At 46.9% G+C, this 17,597-nt stretch overlaps 1 protein-coding gene and 1 long non-coding RNA gene across 2 annotated transcripts in view; one reads left to right on the top strand and one right to left on the bottom strand.

Moving 5' to 3' along the window:
* The window catches only part of LOC117718192 (uncharacterized), a 23,075-nt gene extending 17,243 nt beyond the window's left edge, over positions 1-5,832 (top strand). Inside the window, exon 3 of the long non-coding RNA XR_004608002.2 lies at positions 5,695-5,832. This is a non-coding gene — a long non-coding RNA (uncharacterized LOC117718192). The remainder of the gene's footprint in view (positions 1-5,694) is intronic.
* On the bottom strand, positions 5,288-17,597 carry Abcf3 (ATP binding cassette subfamily F member 3). Its single transcript, XM_034515739.2, has 21 exons — positions 17,432-17,597; positions 17,062-17,209; positions 16,863-16,942; positions 16,377-16,423; positions 16,061-16,158; positions 15,838-15,960; positions 15,428-15,694; positions 14,758-14,838; positions 14,611-14,670; positions 14,456-14,512; positions 14,333-14,355; positions 14,164-14,219; positions 13,859-14,059; positions 13,693-13,769; positions 8,018-8,062; positions 7,807-7,939; positions 7,202-7,290; positions 6,772-6,863; positions 6,053-6,185; positions 5,838-5,925; positions 5,288-5,751 (listed from the first exon to the last, which is right to left on the bottom strand). The coding sequence occupies exons 1-21, from the start codon at positions 17,502-17,504 to the stop codon at positions 5,593-5,595; spliced, it is 2,130 nt and encodes a 709-aa protein (XP_034371630.1). The 5' UTR covers positions 17,505-17,597; the 3' UTR covers positions 5,288-5,592.

Genomic DNA, 17,597 nt, shown 5'->3' with positions numbered 1-17,597 from the left:
ATCCAAGAACCTGGAAACATCCCTCCCAGCTGTAAGTGACAAAGCCATAGTGGACGCTTTGCTTGTATTACCTATTAAATAGTTAGTAGAGGGCACGTGATTATATTTAGATGGATAAACTTGGATTGCATGAGCTCATGGGCTTACTACTCAAGCCCATCTCCATAATCATGTGCACAACCAATGTACAACTCGCCAATGCACTGTTATTCCTGTTTTACTGGTTAGGGAAAACAAGGTGTCAATATTCCCTCCTTACCCCATACTGGGCTCCTTAGTTTATGAGTTAAACATAAATGGGAGGGGTAGAGAGACAGCTCAGTTGCTGAAGTGCTTGTCTTACAAGCAAGAGGACCTGGAGTTTGATCCCCAAAACCACATAGAAGGCCATGTACGGCAGTGTGTGCCTATAATTTAAGTGATGTTGGTTCCTGGAACCCTACTGGCCAGCTAACCTAGTTTATTTGGTACAGTTCCAGGAAAGTGGTAGACCCCGTGTCAAACAAAAGGTCAAAGGGTCCTCTGATCTCCACAGGCATGCATCACACATGCAAATGTACACATACATGTAAAGAACTTACAAGAAGCTCATTTGGTGTAGTGCTTAGGTAGCATCCCCAGTGCCTGTGACCAAACCCCAGCATCGGCACAGACAAGGCCTGAGGGTGTGGGCTCTTACCCCAGCTTATCCTCAGCTACACTTGACTTCCAGGTTATCCGGGACCAGAGACCCTGGCTCCAAAACCCAGACATACACAAAAGAATAGACAAACAAAACTGAAGACCAGGGTGGTGGCATGTGCCTGTAATCCTCTTGGGGTGGGAGACAGGAAGAGTGTTCAGTTATTCTTAGTGACATAGCAAATTTGAGGCTAGCTGGGCTACAGGGGACTAGACTACAAAAAACAAAACAAAACCAAACCACCATACCAGGAACGGAGAGCTGGCTCAGCAATTAAGAATACTTACTGTTATCCAATAGAGCTGGAGTTTGGTTCCCAGCACCCACCCAAGAGCTCATAACTGTAATTCATTTCCAGGGGACTCTAATACTGTCTTAAGAACATGAGTGGTACACAGATATACATGTGGGCAAAACCATACACACACACACACACACACACACACACACACATTTAAAGTAAGCCTCTCACGATCACACTCAGCGGGATATGGTGGTGCACATGTTTAATTCCAGATCTCAGGAGGAAAAGCAGGTGGATCTCTGAGTTTGAGGCCAACCTAGTCTATGGAGTGAGTTCCTGGACAGTCTGGGCTACACAGCGAAATCCTGTCTCAAAACAACAACAACAACAACAACAACAACAACAACAACAACAACACACACACACACACACACACACACACACACACACACACACACAAACTTACAGGAGTTCCAGAGCTCACCTGACTAACCTCTAAGAGCTTGTCAGCCGGAGGGCTGTCTAACCTCTGTGCCCCGCCCTGTTTCCCACGACACCTTCCAGTCCTGCATCTTGACTGCAGCTCATCTCCTTTACTGTAGGTACTTCCAGGAAACCGAACACAAATGGGCACAAAAAGCAAGTAGCAAGCTGGTGTCTAGCTTTCAAGAATCCAGGCAAAGCAAGAATAATGGTTGGGTTTTTTTTTTTTTTTGGAGGGGGAGATAGGGTGGGGTCAGGCTTACCACTCTGTAGCCAGGTTGGCCTAAAAGTCACTAAGATCTGCCTGCCCGTACCTTCCAACATCCAACCTTTAAAAAGTCCAGCCTGAGTGCCTGTGCATGTTATGACATATACATGCAGGTCAGAGGACAAATTGGAAACTTTTTCCTCCTTTTACTTGAGTCTGGGGATTAAACAACTCAGGTCTTTAAGTTTCATGGCTAGTGCCTTGCCTGCACTCAACCATCACATGGACTCCAGAACTATGATCCTCTCTCACACTCTCTCTCTATGCATCCCTGGCTGTCCTAAAACTCACTCTGTAGATCACACTGGCCTCAGACGCCCACCTGCCTCTGCTTCTTGAGTGCTGGGATTAAAGGTGTGTGCCACCACTGCCCAAGAACTACAGTCTTATGGAAAGCATAAGACATGGGGAAAGGAGGAGAAAAGCCAACAAGCTGAATTGGGGGGCACATTGAGAGCTGCCCATCACTCCAGGTTCAAGGCCTCCAATGAGAGAAGTGAGGTTCTTTCAGACTGGGTCCACTCTGCCAGCACTTCAAAAGGATCCCCAAGCCCAGTAGAGAGCTAGGCTCTAAGCTATACCTGGGGTATAGCATATATATATATATATATATATATATATATATATATATATATATATATATATATATATATATATATATATATACATACACACACACACACATATATATTATATAGCATATGCCAGGGGGAACCTAGCAAAATGTCCACTACATCTCAAGACACTAATAACATATAGAGGTGAACAACTTGTTGACTGGCAAGAACTATGCCGAGGAACCTGACTTCTGAGGACCAGCTACCCATGTGGTATTGGTGAGTAGTTAGGCCAGGAGATTCGAGCCCCTGGCATCTCACCTCCAGTGTTCTCCAGCACAGGCAGGCTTACCTCACTGTATACATGGATACATCAGGGTCATACGATGCAGTCACCGAGTGCCAACTCCTTTCTGGAAGGCTGCAGCACAAGTGAAGGTAGCATGTGTGTCTGAAGCTTTTCTTTAACCCCAGACTGGTCCATGGTTAGTTACAGAAATGTCTTCTTTTCCCAGTCCTTACAGTCAGCTTGGGCACAGTAAACCCATGCTGAATATTTTTATACTGTGTGGTGGCCAGTCCTTAACAGTGCCATAAGGAACCTGGGTGGGGGGTGGGGGGTGGGGGGTGTGTTAAGTGGTTTGCTTTTCTACTGTGGCCTGAAGTGGAAATTTCTGGTTTCTTTGGAGACTCAGGTCATGTTTTGCTAAAGCTGATATGTGAAAGAATGTTGTGGTAGACACAGATGAAAGGTGGTTTTGTTGAAGTAGATTTGTGGGAGGACACATGATTTTTAGAAAAAATATAAATATGATCACAGATGGTGGGACGAGGCTCATGCTTTGGTTCGCCTTGCACCACTTTGCTGATCTTGTTTGTCATGACTTCATAGAAAGTAACTTGCCAAATACTTCTCATGACATTCAGTGGCTTCAGCTGCTTCCTCAGACTCAGGGTGATCAGTGGAGTCTCAAGGTTTTATTCTCATCAAGCTGTCATTGTTGATTTGAGTGTGGTGTCTGCTGAGTAAACTGGAATGAAGCTGCTAATTCATGTTTGGTGTTTGCTAGTGGAATGAACTGCTGATATCCTGACAATGAAGATTGGATTCACCCCAAATAACTTTCTAAACAGACCTACTTCCTCTATGTCCTAATAACCTTTCTTTTTTAACTACCTCTGGTGTGTGGTGGGCTAGAAGGGAGGTTAAGGGGATTAAGAACCCTTATTAAAGTAGGTTTTGAAATATCAAAGACTAATGTGGCCCCTTCTACTAATACTAACTAGTATGTGCAAAGCCTTTCCTCACACCACCTCAACTTCCAATATTCTTGGTGCTCAAAGCTAGGGACCGTAAGTACTTCCAAGACTCCTAGTGGGCTTGCTAGCTAAGAGGGATTCAGGGACTGAGCTCAGAAGACTGACAGGCATGGGGCCACTAGTTCCCCAGGTTGGAAAAGAATTACCTGTCTGAAAAATCTCAAATTCTAGTGACGTGCAGAGCCAAGCACAGAGATCACTGCTGAGGTACACAGAGATCACTGCTGAGGTACACAGAGATCACTGCTGAGATACACAGAGATCACTGCTGAGGTACACAGAGTCAAGCACAGAGATCACTGCTGAGATACACAGAGATCACTGCTGAGATACACAGAGTCAAGCACAGAGATCACTGCTGAGATACACAGAGATCACTGCTGAGATACACAGAGATCACTGCTGAGGTACACAGAGATCACTGCTGAGGTACACAGAGATCACTGCTGAGGTACACAGAGATCACTGCTGAGGTACACAGAGATCACTGCTGAGATACACAGAGTCAAGCACAGAGATCACTGCTGAGATACACAGAGATCACTGCTGAGATACACAGAGATCACTGCTGAGGTACACAGAGATCACTGCTGAGGTACACAGAGATCACTGCTGAGGTACAGAGATCACTGCTGAGGTGCACACTGCTCATGTGCATTCTCAGGAGGATCTAGCTGAAGGAAGCAGGTCCTAGGTGCACACTGTAGGAAGTCTGATCTCTCTCCTAAGCTGCTGTATCGGCACATTCCCCATCCCCCACCATGTTGTCCCACTGTAAGCACATGAGTAGCACAGTTAAGCGCCCATGGCTGAAGCCTCTAAAACCATGAGGCGACATAACCCTTTCCTTGTTTTAGGTTTTTTGTAAGGAACTTCTACATTCAAGACTGGCTCACACATCCTCCCTTACCTCAGAGGCCTCTCTTCCCAAACCACTAAAGCATAACATTCAGCATAGCTCAGAAAAGATCTGGGGCTGAGACTCATGACTACAATCTCTAGTAGGCTGAGACAGTCCCTGTGTTGTCTCCATTTTAATGTCTTCTACATACCAATTAATTGTAACAGATAAGTCCTTGAGAACTTAGCTTACAGGCCAGACTTGTCTTAAATGGATGCCAACGCGCCTCCGGCTTCAGCCTCCAGTGCGCCTGGGACCACAGGCACACACTACTACTGCATGTCTTCCTCTCTTACGAGTCTGCTTAACTTGAAAAGAATGAAGTGTCCTATTTTTTTTCAGTTAGCCAATTCCCTACTTCCCAGGCTGCTTCTACATGGTTAGAGGAAAAAACAGAACATTAAATCATTAATGCAAATTGGGAACAACAACAGTTTCTCTTGAGCCCTAAAGGTCCAGATTATAGAAATGAGAGACAGAGCCAGAGTCCTCGGAAAGCAGTTGGTAGGCCATGAGGCCAGAATCCAGTATCAGTTCAAACTCCCAAGCAGCAGGGCCTGAGACAGCAGAGCTCATGACCCTCTCAGGAGAGGCTAATTCCAGGCTACAGAATGAGCACCAGAGCAATCCCAATATACCCTTCTCCATTCCTTCAGCTCAAGCCCACCTAAGTGACAGACAGATGACATTTCCTAACAAGAGGAAGGCTGTATTGCTGTTGAGTTGTCTGCATGACTGACAGTCACATCACAGGAAAATACCAGAGTCCAGAACCCAGAGCAGAAAACCATGGCAAGCCCTGCCCATGAACGAGCAGAGATGAGGCAGAAGAGATCCAGAAGGGTATTTAATGTACATAGCAGCCACGTGGGTCCCTGTCAAGCTGGGCAGTGGGGTACTTAGAACCCCGGATGGCACCCCCTCTCCTTTTCCTTCAGGACTGTCTTCACAGGCCCTTGGATAGGTCTCCCCACACTGTGCAGAGGATGCTCCAGTTGAAAGGAAGAGAAATTTGGGAAGTAAGGCTGTCCCCAAGTAGGGAAAGTCCTAAGCCTGGAGTGGGTTGCCTACATGGTAGCTCAGGGGTCTTGCAAAGCCAGTCCACGTCCTTGGCACTGTCCTCAGTCAATTGGGACTCTAGAGAAAGCCCTCCCGGCGGAACTGTTCTTGGAGGAGGGCCCGGTACTGGTCAAATCCTCCCTCAACCCGAGTGACACTGCCTTTCTCGCACACCCACAGCTCCTTGCACACCAGGCGGATGAAGCGCTCATCGTGAGATACCAGAATGACACCACCCTGAAAGACAAAACACAAGTGCTCAAGGGATAAGGCATCAAAGCGCAGCACCCTCAGGAAGAAGAGCCAGGCAAGAACACGCTCACCCTGAAGCTGTTGAGAGCATGGCCCAAAGCTTCAATTGTCTCCATGTCCAGATGGTTCGTGGGTTCATCCAGAATATAGAAGTTGGGGCTGGAAGGGAGAACACATGTTACAAGATGGTAGAAAATTAATTCTCATGGCACAAAGAAGAATCATTTTATACTGGGCAGGAAGGGGAAAGATAAGGCAAGACCCCTCCCCCCCCAACTAGACTCACCAAGGCATGGTCATCTGAGCAAAGGCTACCCGGCTCTTCTGGCCCCCAGATAAGCTTGCAACAGGGCGCATGGCCAGTTCTCCAGAGACGCCATACCGGCCTAACTGGTGACGATATTCCTCTTCAGGTCGCCCTGGAAAAGGCCCCGACATCAGATGAGCTCTTGACACAGCTCTCTTGCTGCTTCCTAGGCTCTCCCCCCCACCCCCGTCTCTCTCTCTCTGAAGATTTATTTATTTTTATGTATATGAGTACACTGTAGCTGTCTTCAAACACACCAGAAGAGTGCATTGGATCCCATTACAGATGGTTGTGAGGCACCATGTGGTTGCTGGGAATTGAACTCAGGACCTCTGGAAGAGCAGTCAGTGCTCTTAACCACTGAGCCATCTCTCCAGCCCTAGGTTCTCCTTCTCTCTCTCTCTCTCTCTCTCTTTTTTTTTTGGTTTTTCGAGACAGGGTTTCTCTGTGTAGCCCTGGCTGTCCTGGAACACTCTGTAGACCAGGCTGGCCTCGAACTCAGAAATCCGCCTGCCTTTGCCTCCCAAGTGCTGGGATTAAAGGCGTGCGCTACCACCGCCCAGCTAGGTTCTCCTTCTCAATGCCCATGTTCTTATAACTAGACTTAGGGAGACTTCTGTAGACTGACTGACTCAAAACAGACCTAGCTGCAAGGATCAGCAAAAATACTCTTACTGCAAACTGTACACCTAACATACCAGGAAATTTTCGAGCCAGGAGTTCCACAGCACTGACATTCAAGTCTAGCTGCTCCACGTGGTGCTGGCTAAAATAGCCGATCTTCAGATTCCTAAAGGCAAAAATGAAGGCAGGAAGCACAACTATGAAGTAGTATAAGCAGCTATGAAGTAGTATAAGAGTGTGTATGAGTGTGCAGAAAGTTCATGGGGGGGCACTACCTGTGGGTTGTGGAGTAGTACAGGTAGCTGAGTATGTGTGAGTGTGTACACAGTTCATGGGGGTGGGCCGGGTGGGGTCCATTACCTATGGACTATGGAGTAGTATAGGTAGCTGAGTGTGTGTGTGTACACAGTTCATGGGGGTGGGGTCCATTACCTGTGGGTTGTGGAGTAGTACAGGTAGCTGAGTGTGAGTGTGTACATAGTTCATGGGGGTGGGGTCCATTACCTGTGGGCGTGCCTGATACCCCGAACAGGAGCCAGGTCCCCCATGAGCAGCTTCAGCATAGTAGATTTCCCAGCCCCATTCTCCCCAACCTGCAGGAAGCACGAGCATGAATGTGAGTGTGCATGGAGGGCACAGAGGGAAGGAGGAGGCGGAGCCTGGGTAGTCCCAGCCTTACAACCAACAAACTCTAAGGAACTAGAGGAACTGGAGACTGATCTGACCCTCAAATTTGGGCAGAAGGTACTTTTTACTTGCTATTTCCCCAGCTTTACCTCCCTTCTGAGGAAAAGGAAATCTCCCTAAAACCAAGCTCAAACCCCCTGAACTTTAGCCTATGTTCTTGCTTTGATGTCTCATGACTGTCATAGTGCAGAAACAAGGACAGTAAGGTAAATTACTGCTCTATGTATTTACAAAATGCCACATGCCAGGTTTTTCATCTCTGAAAACCCTGAGACTACAGAGAAGGCAGCAGTGTATGAGTTCCTGTGTCTAGGCCCCGCCCATTTCTCTTTGTAGTCTTGCTTCTACTGTGTCAGGACTGGCCCAACCCACGCCTGTCCAAGAAGACAACTCCGGGGCCCTCAACAGAAGAGCAACCGTACCACACAGATGCGGGACTCAAGATCAGCAGAGACAGACAGGCGACTGAAGATGACGTGTTTAGGATCATAGTAGAAATCCACCTCATCTAGCTGCAGAATTGGCGGTGAGAACTTCTCAAAGCCGTCAGGGAACCTGCAGGAGGTACAAGGGTGGAGTGTGGAGTAGCCGCAATGCAAGCTCCCCACCAGCTCCCCTGGCTTAAGGACTCACTTCAACACCACCTCTGACTCCTTGTCCACCGGTTTTAGTTCAGGCCTGAGAAGAGAGATGGAGAAATGATTATTTTAACAAGATATTAAAGCAGAAAGGAGAATACTGTGGGTAGAAAAGTTTAAGCAGGGAAGGGAAGACAGGAAGTTGAGGGGAAGAGTCAAGATGTATGGAACTAAAATGTGTTTTGGAAAAACTAAACGATGTATAGAAAAGACACAAGGAAACCTGATACTTTAATTTGAACTGGGTGGTGGTGGCGCACACCTTAGCCCAGTACTCAGGAAGCAGAGGCATCTCTGTGAGTTCAAGGTCATCCTGAACTAAAGATCAAATCCAGGACCACCAGGGCTATACAGAGAAACTCTGCATCAAAAAAAGGTTTCAACAGAAGTACCCTGTGTGTGTGGCTATAGCTGCTCCAAGAACCTACAGGTTATTAGAGAAAGTCCCAGTGCAGCGCTGGGCTACCTCCCTACAAGCTGATGGTCAGGAAACAACACAGGCAATGAAGCTCCCCCTGGCTAGCCCTTGGTGCTGGGAGGTGCTCTGCAGGATGCTGGGGGAGAACAGCCACCAATAGTTTGCCTTAGCCATGGATTTGTGTGTCACACTACTGTCTAGCCAGGCCAGGAGTGCCCATTTGCAAGTCTATTACAGGATAATCAACTGCTGCCAGACTGGAATTGAGGACTGCTCCACAGGAAGAACTTGCATCTGTACTGTAAATCAGACCCCCCCTCCCCAGAGGCCATAAGCTCTAGTGTGGAAGCCACAGCTATTTGTTAAATCATCACCATGTGACCATTAATTGCCTTCTAAATAACTATGTTTATCACCATAGGTTCATCAGCTACAATCTGAGAAGCAGTAACTGCAGAGACTCATAACTTGTCAAAGTGCTGTTAACAAGTGACTGTTGAGTGTGCAGTCATAAATAGGAGGTAACATTCCCTCAAGGGCTCAGGGACATAGAAAGCGAAGGCAGAAGGAACTAGAGCATGGGATGGAATGTTATGAAATAGTCTTCTAGGCATGACCTGGCCATGACACTCACTCCAAATTGCTGGGATTACTGTACTGGATCTGCATGAGACTGGGCCTGTCCTGAAGGGGCTGAGCTCATGAGCTGGTACTACTGAGGGTTTATAGGCAATTAACAGTTACTAGGGGAGAGAGAGACATTTTCTTCAGTAGTGTAGCTACCAGTGATCTTCTGTAAATAACACCTTACCTATACTCTCGTCAGAAATCCTAATGGAACTTAATATCATAAAAAGTCCATTACACACACACACACACACACACACACACACACACACACACACACAAATATAAACAGTAAGACAATTAACTTTATATTGAAGGTGATACCTACAATCCTACCACTTAGGAGGCTGAAGCCAGCCTATGTAAAAGTTTTGTGTTATGTAGGGAGATCCTGACTCAACAAAATGACAAAAAATAAACAAAACTTAAAAAAAGAGAAATCTATTCCTCTTACACAAGTAAATGCTTAGAGAAAACTCAGCCTTGCGTGTCCTCCATCTGGTGATACTCCATATATTCTTCTACTATACTAGCTGATAAGAAAGACAATCATGCAGGGGAGTGGTGGTGTACGACTTTAATCCCAGCACTTGGGAGGCAGAGGCAGGTGGATTTCTGACCAGCCTGGTCTACAGAGTGAGTTCCAGGACAGCCAGGGCTATACAGAGAAACCTATCTCAAAAAACAAAACAAAACAACAACAAAAAAGAAAGACAATCACTTTTTTTGCAGCAAAAAACCCCCCCAAAAAAACAAAAACAAAAAAACCCACCCCATAATCTTGGGCTGGAGAGATGGCTCAGCAGTTATGAACACTGGCCGATCTTCCAAAAGGACTCAGATTCAACTCCCAGCACCCATATGGCAGCTTACAACTTGTCTGTAACTCCAGTTCCCAGGGTCTGACACCCACACAGACATAGATGCAGGCAAAACACCAATGCACATAAAATAAATAACTTTTAAATAAATGTAAGGTGGGTGTCGTGGTGCATGCTTTTGATCCTCACACTTGGGAGACAGAAGTAGGTAGATCTCTTTGAGTTCAAGTCCAAAATATTTTTAGATAGCAAGTTCCAGACTAGCTAAGACTATATATGGAGACTATGTACTTTCAAACAAAAAACAAATCAATAAACCAAGTAATAAAAATAAAAAATACATGTAAATTAAAAAAAATCTTTTCATTTATATTTTATGTGTATGGGTGTTTTGCATGCACGTGTCTGTGTACCACAAACAGGGTATCAGTTCCTTTGGAACTGGAATTACAGACAGTTGTGAACTGCTGTGTGGGTGCTGAGGACCAAAGCCAGGTCTTCTGCAAGAGCAGCATTCTCTTACTGCTGAGACATCTCTTCCATGCTAAAAAACTTGTAATGACATTTATTTGCCAAGCATGGTAACATACACCTTTAATTGTAGCACTTGGGAGGAAAAGCAAAAGTATCTGTGAGTTTGATACCAGTCTGATCTACATAAGAAATTCAGGTCAGCCAGAGCTATCATGAGACTTTGTCTCAAAACAAAAAAACCAGAAAATGTTACATTTACTTTTGTTTGAGTTTGTTTGCCTGTGTGTTTACACGTGGAGGTCAGAGGACAATTTGCAGGAGCTGGTTCTCCTCCTCTATGAGTCCTGGGGCTGAAATCTGGACCATCAGGTTTGTTGGCAGGTCTCCTGGCTGAATGGTTCTCCAATTTAAAAAAAAAAAAAATCCCATCTTTCAACAGATTTTTAAAAAAATGTTCCATTTGTGTTACTAACTATATGTTGTGCATGTAGTTAATATATGTACAACATATATTATAGTGATGCAAGGACTCACTAAGTTGCCTGAGCTGGCCTTGAACCTGAAGTCCTTGGAGTTTAGTCTTCCCTAGTTCCGGAGATTTCAGTTCTGTGACCCCAGCCCCAGCTCCAGTCTTTTCTGGTAGCTTTTAGCCTTCATATACAGTGATAAATGTTTCCATGTCAGAGTTCTAGAAAGATCTCTTCAGGATTAAACCCTCAGTGAGACATTAGTCATGGAGCTGTTTATCAGAACTAGGATGAGGTGCTGCTCTCACCCAGTGGAACGGAGCCTGCAAGAACTAACAAGTGCTGGCAAAGACAGGAAAATGCCAGTTCCCATAGCATGGAAAACAGTGTGTCTGTTTTAAAACACAGTCTGGCAAGCCAAAAGAAGTGGTAGTAACGCCAGCACATGAGAAGCAGACACTCCTGGAGCTCAAAGCTAGCCTGGGCTACAAAATGACTCAACTTACAAACAAAATGACTGGTTTGGACTTGCAACCACACAGGTCCTTCTGCATTGCATCCAACTACTCTATCCAGCCAGGCTTCCCAATCCTTTCCAGAGTTCAGCATCAGCAACCCTCAAGGAAACTTCTCTTTTCGGCAGAGATCATTACAGAAAACCACAGCCAATCAGAACAGAGAGTTGTGGAGCCCAGTCACAATGGTTATATTCCATAAAACACTACACACCTAAAACTCAGGGAACCTTTAGGAAAAGGGGTGGAAAGATTCTAAGAGCCAGAGGATCAGGGAGTTTGCTATGAGACTGTCTCCTAGCATGGTCAGAAGCTATGCCCATAAAGTCTCACCAACATGTCTGCCCGAACATGAGTAAGATGATGCTAACAAACATGCCAAAGTGTATGCATGTGGGTGGGCGTGAGCGGGTGGGCGTGGACGGACATGAGGCCTCAACCCTATATAAAAAGCTGCAGGCAACCAACGAATACTGAGAGCAAGAGGAAATAGTTTCCCCCAGGACAGAGCACACCAGTTGATATCCAATACCAAATAATCAGCCCTGAAAACATACATATGAGGAACATTATACAGACTGAACAAGTTATATTCAGAAATATATTCATATACATACCCAGATGTAACTGCAATTAATTTAAAAAGGCTATGAACTGAAAAAAGAACAAGGAGAGAGGGTCTGAAAGGAGGAAAAGGGAGAAATGATGTAATTGTGTCTCTAAGAAACAAGAAAAAAATTCATGAAAAAAATCTGACAGAAATTATATTTACTTTCTAGTGAGATTTGTATTAAGTGTATCCAATATAAAATAAACATTTAAACAAACAAACAAACAAACAAACAAACAGACAAAATTGGCCTGGAAGGGGTCTGAGGTAGATAGCTCAGTTGCTAGGGTGCTAGCCTAGTATAGGCGGGTCTCGGCTCCAATCTCTAGCACTGCACGAGCCCAGTGAGGTGATTCATGTCCATAATCTCAGTTCCTGGGAGGTGAAGGTAGGAGGACCTTGAGTTCAAGGTCATCTTTGGCATGTAAGAATTAAGGTCATTTGGAAGGCAGAGGTGTTAGATCTCTGTGAGTTCAAGGCCAGCCTGGTCTACAGACTGAGTTCTAGAACAGCCAGAGCTACACAGAGAAACACCATCTCAAAAGCAAAACAAAACAGAAACAAAATCAAGTAAGAGTTTAAGTTCAGCTTGAGCTACAAAACCCTTGTCTCAAAACAAATAAACAAACCCAGCCTGCAGATCCTTAACAGGTTAAACATTAGGTCAACTGTGGTGGCACGTGCCTTAATTCTAGCACCTGGGAGGCAAAGACAGGAAGGATGTGAGTTCAGGGCCAGCCCGATCTTACAAAGCTGGTTCCAGGCTAGCCAGGGCTATACAGTGAAACTGTTTTAACATCACCACCAAAACCCCTCAAAAGTGAAATTATCATGTACACCCAGCAAATCCCTTCCTAGATTTGTACCCAAGTAAAACAAAAACCAGTGTCTGCTTAGGAACTTGTACACAGGGGCTGCAGAGAAGAGACGGCGCAGTGATTCAAGGGCACCTGCTGCTCTTGAAGAGGACCCAGGTTTGGTTTCTAGCACATAGATGGATAGTTGCTTACAGCCATCAGTTAACTCCAGTTACTGGGGACTCAGCTCTCATTTCTGGCACCTGTTCCCCCCCCCCCCATCCCCACACACTCCTTTACATACATGCAGGTGAAACACTCACACACATAAAATAAAAATCTTTAAAAGACAAAAGCCTGTAATAAATGTTCATAGCAGGCTAGCTGTGGTGGCGCACATCTGTAATCTCAGTACTCAGGAGGCTTAGGCAGGAGGATTGTTGAGAACTATTAGTGAGTAGAGGTTACAGATTGAGACCTGGTCTCAATCCCAACATCCCCTAGAAAGTTCATAGTATCATTCATTATTCCTAAAAAAACAAAATACTGGGGTACCCTAGTGCTTATCACCTGACTCAATGAACACAGTGTGCTGGATTTGGGAGACGGAGCAGCAATCCACAAGAGGAACAGTGTAACATGATGACCCTAGAAAACACCAGCAGAGGGGCACTGGGAGCTAGACAAGAGTGAGACTTGGTCTGCACTGGGCCCAGTATGAAGAGGGAAAAATGGCAAGACTAAGCAATACATATAGACAGATAATAAATTTGACTTTGTGGATGCCTAGGAGAGATTAGTGTAAAAGACTCTGCTTCCATGCTGGAGAACAAGCTGGCTGCCAGCTAAGGGGAGACCTGGGATGGAAGGATGAAGGGCAGCTTACAAAATTTGGAAGGAATGAAGAGGAGTCGGGGTCTGGTCAGGGCCTAAGTACTCACAGCTTCTCCAACATCTTCAGTTTACTCTGCACTTGAGAGGCTCTGTTTGCATTGTATCTGAAACGGTCGATGAAAACCTACCGGAGAAGCAGGCACTGGTCAAGTTCCCTCACCACCAACTCTGTCCCCAGGGGTGGGACCCACAGTCCTGCCTGCCCCCCCACACCTGGATGTGTTGGCGATACTGCTGCTGTGCCTCATACTCGCGCTGCTGGTTGAGTAGCCGTTCCTGCTTGCTCTTGATGAAGGTTTCAAAGTCTCCTCGGTAACCGTCCAGCCGCTGGCTGTGCAAGTGGATGATGTCTGTGGCAATGGCATTCAGGAAGTTTCGGTCATGAGAGACAACTAGGATAGTGGAGGGCCACGTCTGAGGAATGACAGGACGGCAGGCTGTTTGGAAGGGTAACTAGCCCCCAGCGTCTTGGAGGCAGACTTGCTCCAGACCCACTGCAGAGCCTTCCCTAAACTCACCTGCAGGTAATTCTCCAACCACAGGATGGCCCTTACATCCAGCATGTTTGTGGGCTCTGGAGAGGAAGCAGTGAAACGTATACTTGCTGATAAAGAGCTGGAGAACCAGGAACAAGGGTGTTATCATCCTTGTCTAGCTCTGAAGTCAATGCAGCAACTTCAAACTTACCGTCTAACAGCAGAAGGTCTGGCCTATGAACAAAGAATACAGGGCATGAGGTTTTATGGCGGGAGACTCGTCATGACGTCCCATCGTGTCCCAGTCACATGTTCTCAGGCTTGGGGGACTCACCTGGCAAAGAGAGCCCGGGCTAAGGCCAATCTCATTCTCCAGCCTCCTGAGAACTCCCTGATGATAACAGACTCACATTAGTGCTGGGTATTCATCAGGACAAGCAGAAGCAGAGCCAGTAGTGTTGAAAGCCAAGAATGGCAGCGCTCACTCACCTGGTAGGCTGCTGCTGCATTTTAGGGGTAAAGCCAAGACCCGCAAGAATGACTGATGCTCTGGGAAGGAAAATTTGAACAGATCAGTTGGAACAGATCAGACGAAGAGCAGCTAACTACACTGGAGACCAAATGGGACTTTACTACCTGGCAGGTGCCTTGTCTGCTTCAATCTCCTCCAGCTTTGCGTAGACGTCTGCCAGCTGTGCAGCTTCTGAACCTTCTGCCCTAGGAAGGAAAAAGACCCAAGCAGCTTATGGAAAGGCAGCGTAAGCAGGTGTCATGCATGCTCTAGGTTGGAAAGCAGGGACAGTTAGGGTCTTATAGTTCTACAGACCAAATTCCAAGTTCTGCTGCTCACTAGGGGAGGCCACGAGAATCATCGAGACACCATCTAAGGGACAGTGTCTTAGTCAGGGTTTCAATTGTTGTGATGAGTCACTATGACCAAAAGCAACTTGGGGAGGAAAAGGTTGATTTCAGCTTGTAACTCTCAGGTCACTCTCCATCCCTGAGGAAAGTCAGGGCAGCAACTAAAGCAGAGCCACAGAGGAACATCACTGACTGACTTGCTCAGCCTGCTTTCTACTGAACCCGGACCAGTAGCCTGGATGGCACTATGTGCACAATGAGCTGGGTCTTCCTACGTCAATCACCAATTAAGAAAATCCAATACAGGCTTGCCCACAGACCAATCGAGAAGGCACTGTCTCAATTAAAGTGCCTCTTCCCAGATAACTCTAGCTCTTGTGTCAGTTAACACAAACCAACCAGGACAGAGAGCTACTGCCTGCACCCTCTAGCCTGAAGCCTTCACCTGCCCGCAGCAATCTTGAGGCTGAGTTCCCGTTCCTGCCGTAGCAGGTCCTCTCGTATGGTGTCACTCTCCAGCACACTCTGCAGGGCAGGAGTGTCGTCTCCAGCAACTTCCTGCTCCACGTGCAGGAGGGAAATATGGGCTGGAACACGCAAGCTCCGGGTGGCCAGCATCTTTAGCAATGTCGTCTTCCCCAGACCATTGCGTCCCACCAGCCCGTAGCGTCGGCCCCATGCCAAGTTCACATCAGCCCCAGCCAGCAGGACCCTTAAGGGGTGGGAGAGAAGAGACCAAGAATAGTCTACAAACAGAAGCAAAGGAACTTTAACACTGTTTTAGTCTCACTACACAGTACACAGCTCCAGGTTCTCCTTTAATTAGAAAGACCCTGCCACTGGTCATTGTCTCACCTGTCCCCAAAAGAGACATCAAAGTTCTCAATTCGCACATCATAGGACTTGTTCTTGCCGGATGATTCTAACCGGCTCTCTTTCTTGCTGCCTGCCTGGCTAGCGGACGCTTCCTCCAAGACTCTTTTAAAAAGAGAAATTAATGGTTTTTAGGGCTCCTGAAAGTCCTCCAATACCAGAATCTGTCCTGCTTCCTGCTTCCAGCCCTTCTTCGCAAACTCACAGAGGGCTGCTGGTCCTCAGCGTTTCCTTCTCTGAGCGCTTCTCCTGCTTTGCCTTCAGTCGAGCTTCAGCCTTCTCTAGTTTCTTCGCATTCACTGTCTGAGTGAATTCCAAACACAAGCACTTCAGGCTAGGGTGCAGGTTCAAACAGGAACTCCAGAAATCACTTCAAACACCCCTTAAACTTACCCACTGTGATACAGAAGCAAACATGCAGGGAAAGACACACCAGAAATCTCGCCCAAAGACATACCCACCATTTAGTAGTTGGTCAACTCTCAAACCCATCACAGCCCCTTCCCACTCTCCCTCCTCACCGAGGACTGTTCCTTCTTTAGCAATCCTGGAAGTCTGGTGTCACAGTCTGTAAGTGATAAGAAAAGCAGTCACCTTCTCTATGAGAGAAAGGAAATGAAGACTTTGACTAACAAGAACCAAGAGCAGTTGTAAAGATAGCATTTTAACACTGGAGTAGAGGGTTGTTAGCCTTGAGGTAAAGGACAGAAAGATCTCACATTTAAGAGGAGGCTGATGAACCCTTTAAGATCATGCTGTTGGTTAAGGTACAAAATTGGCAAAACCAAGTCTGTTAGCTTCAAGGCCTATATGCCTCCTACTACGGACAATAGCCTGGAGAGCCCTCCAACCCATCACAAACTTTTATGTTCACAAAAATACCACTAGCTCCTACAAGCCTTGTTGTAGAATCGATGGAGGGACTTGAGCTGCAATGAGGTGGTGGCTGGGGGTGGGGGAGGGAACGGAGGCAGAAGGCAGCTAGTTCAATCTCCCCTCACTCTCACCGTAGTTTTCCATTATCTTCGACAACTGGATGGGGGCGTCCAGTAGCACCTGGCTGTTTCCCTGGTTCTGCGGTTCAGCCCTACGTGGGTAGAGAGAACGCAGTCAGTGGGAGAAAAGATTTACAGCCTTCAGACCTTCCCCCTCGTTTGTACTCGTTCTCCTCTCTTTGCCCATCAACTCCATTCCCTTGGCACCTACAGGCGTAGAGTGTTGTACATGCGCTGACAGATAGCCCTAATGCCCGCGTCATCCTTGCTGTCCCCGGACACTTCTTGCAACAGTTCCCCGACAGCTTCCACCAGGTCATCCACTGACTCGAAATCCGCGCTGCCACTGTGCAAGACACCTGGGCCGGGTACCGCAGAACAAGACAGACACCGGGAAGGGCGGATATAGGAGCAGTTTCAGTGTCGGTACAGCTCACTCGGGCTCCAGACCCCACTGGCCCTCAAGATAAGAGGTCACGCAGAGGAGAGACCAAATAGCGGTCTGCTGCACTGTCCGCCCTCAGTCTTCCCCCACGACCTCCACTTCGGCCTCCCCAGGCAGTTAATTCAGTTTCGCTCACCGGTCACGTAGTCGAAGACCTGCCCGTCAATTTCTGGGAACTCGCTCCGCAGGATATCGGCGCAAGTCGCCATGTTCACTCGGGACACAGTCTGCGCAGTCGTGGTGAGACTTAGGCCTAGGACCGCCTCCCTGCCCTTCCTCCCCACCCCGAAATCGCACCTCTC

This window comes from Arvicanthis niloticus, chromosome 12 (genome assembly GCF_011762505.2).
Source record: "Arvicanthis niloticus isolate mArvNil1 chromosome 12, mArvNil1.pat.X, whole genome shotgun sequence".
Classification (NCBI taxonomy): domain Eukaryota; kingdom Metazoa; phylum Chordata; class Mammalia; order Rodentia; family Muridae; genus Arvicanthis; species Arvicanthis niloticus.
The sequence above is the reverse complement of the archived record's forward strand: the minus strand, read 5'-3'. Positions and strand labels throughout refer to the sequence as shown.

Bases quoted from the DNA above. Each gene is read 5' to 3' on its own strand.
- Abcf3 (XM_034515739.2), bottom strand. From the start codon at position 17,504: ATGGCGACTTGCGCCGATATCCTGCGGAGCGAGTTCCCAGAAATTGAC. The intron at 14,356-14,455 runs GTGAGTCCCCCA...CTTTGTTCATAG, and splicing joins GCCCGGGCTCTCTTTGCCAG to GCCAGACCTTCTGCTGTTAG. The intron at 7,291-7,806 runs GTACGGTTGCTC...TGCTTCCTGCAG, and splicing joins TTGAGTCCCGCATCTGTGTG to GTTGGGGAGAATGGGGCTGG.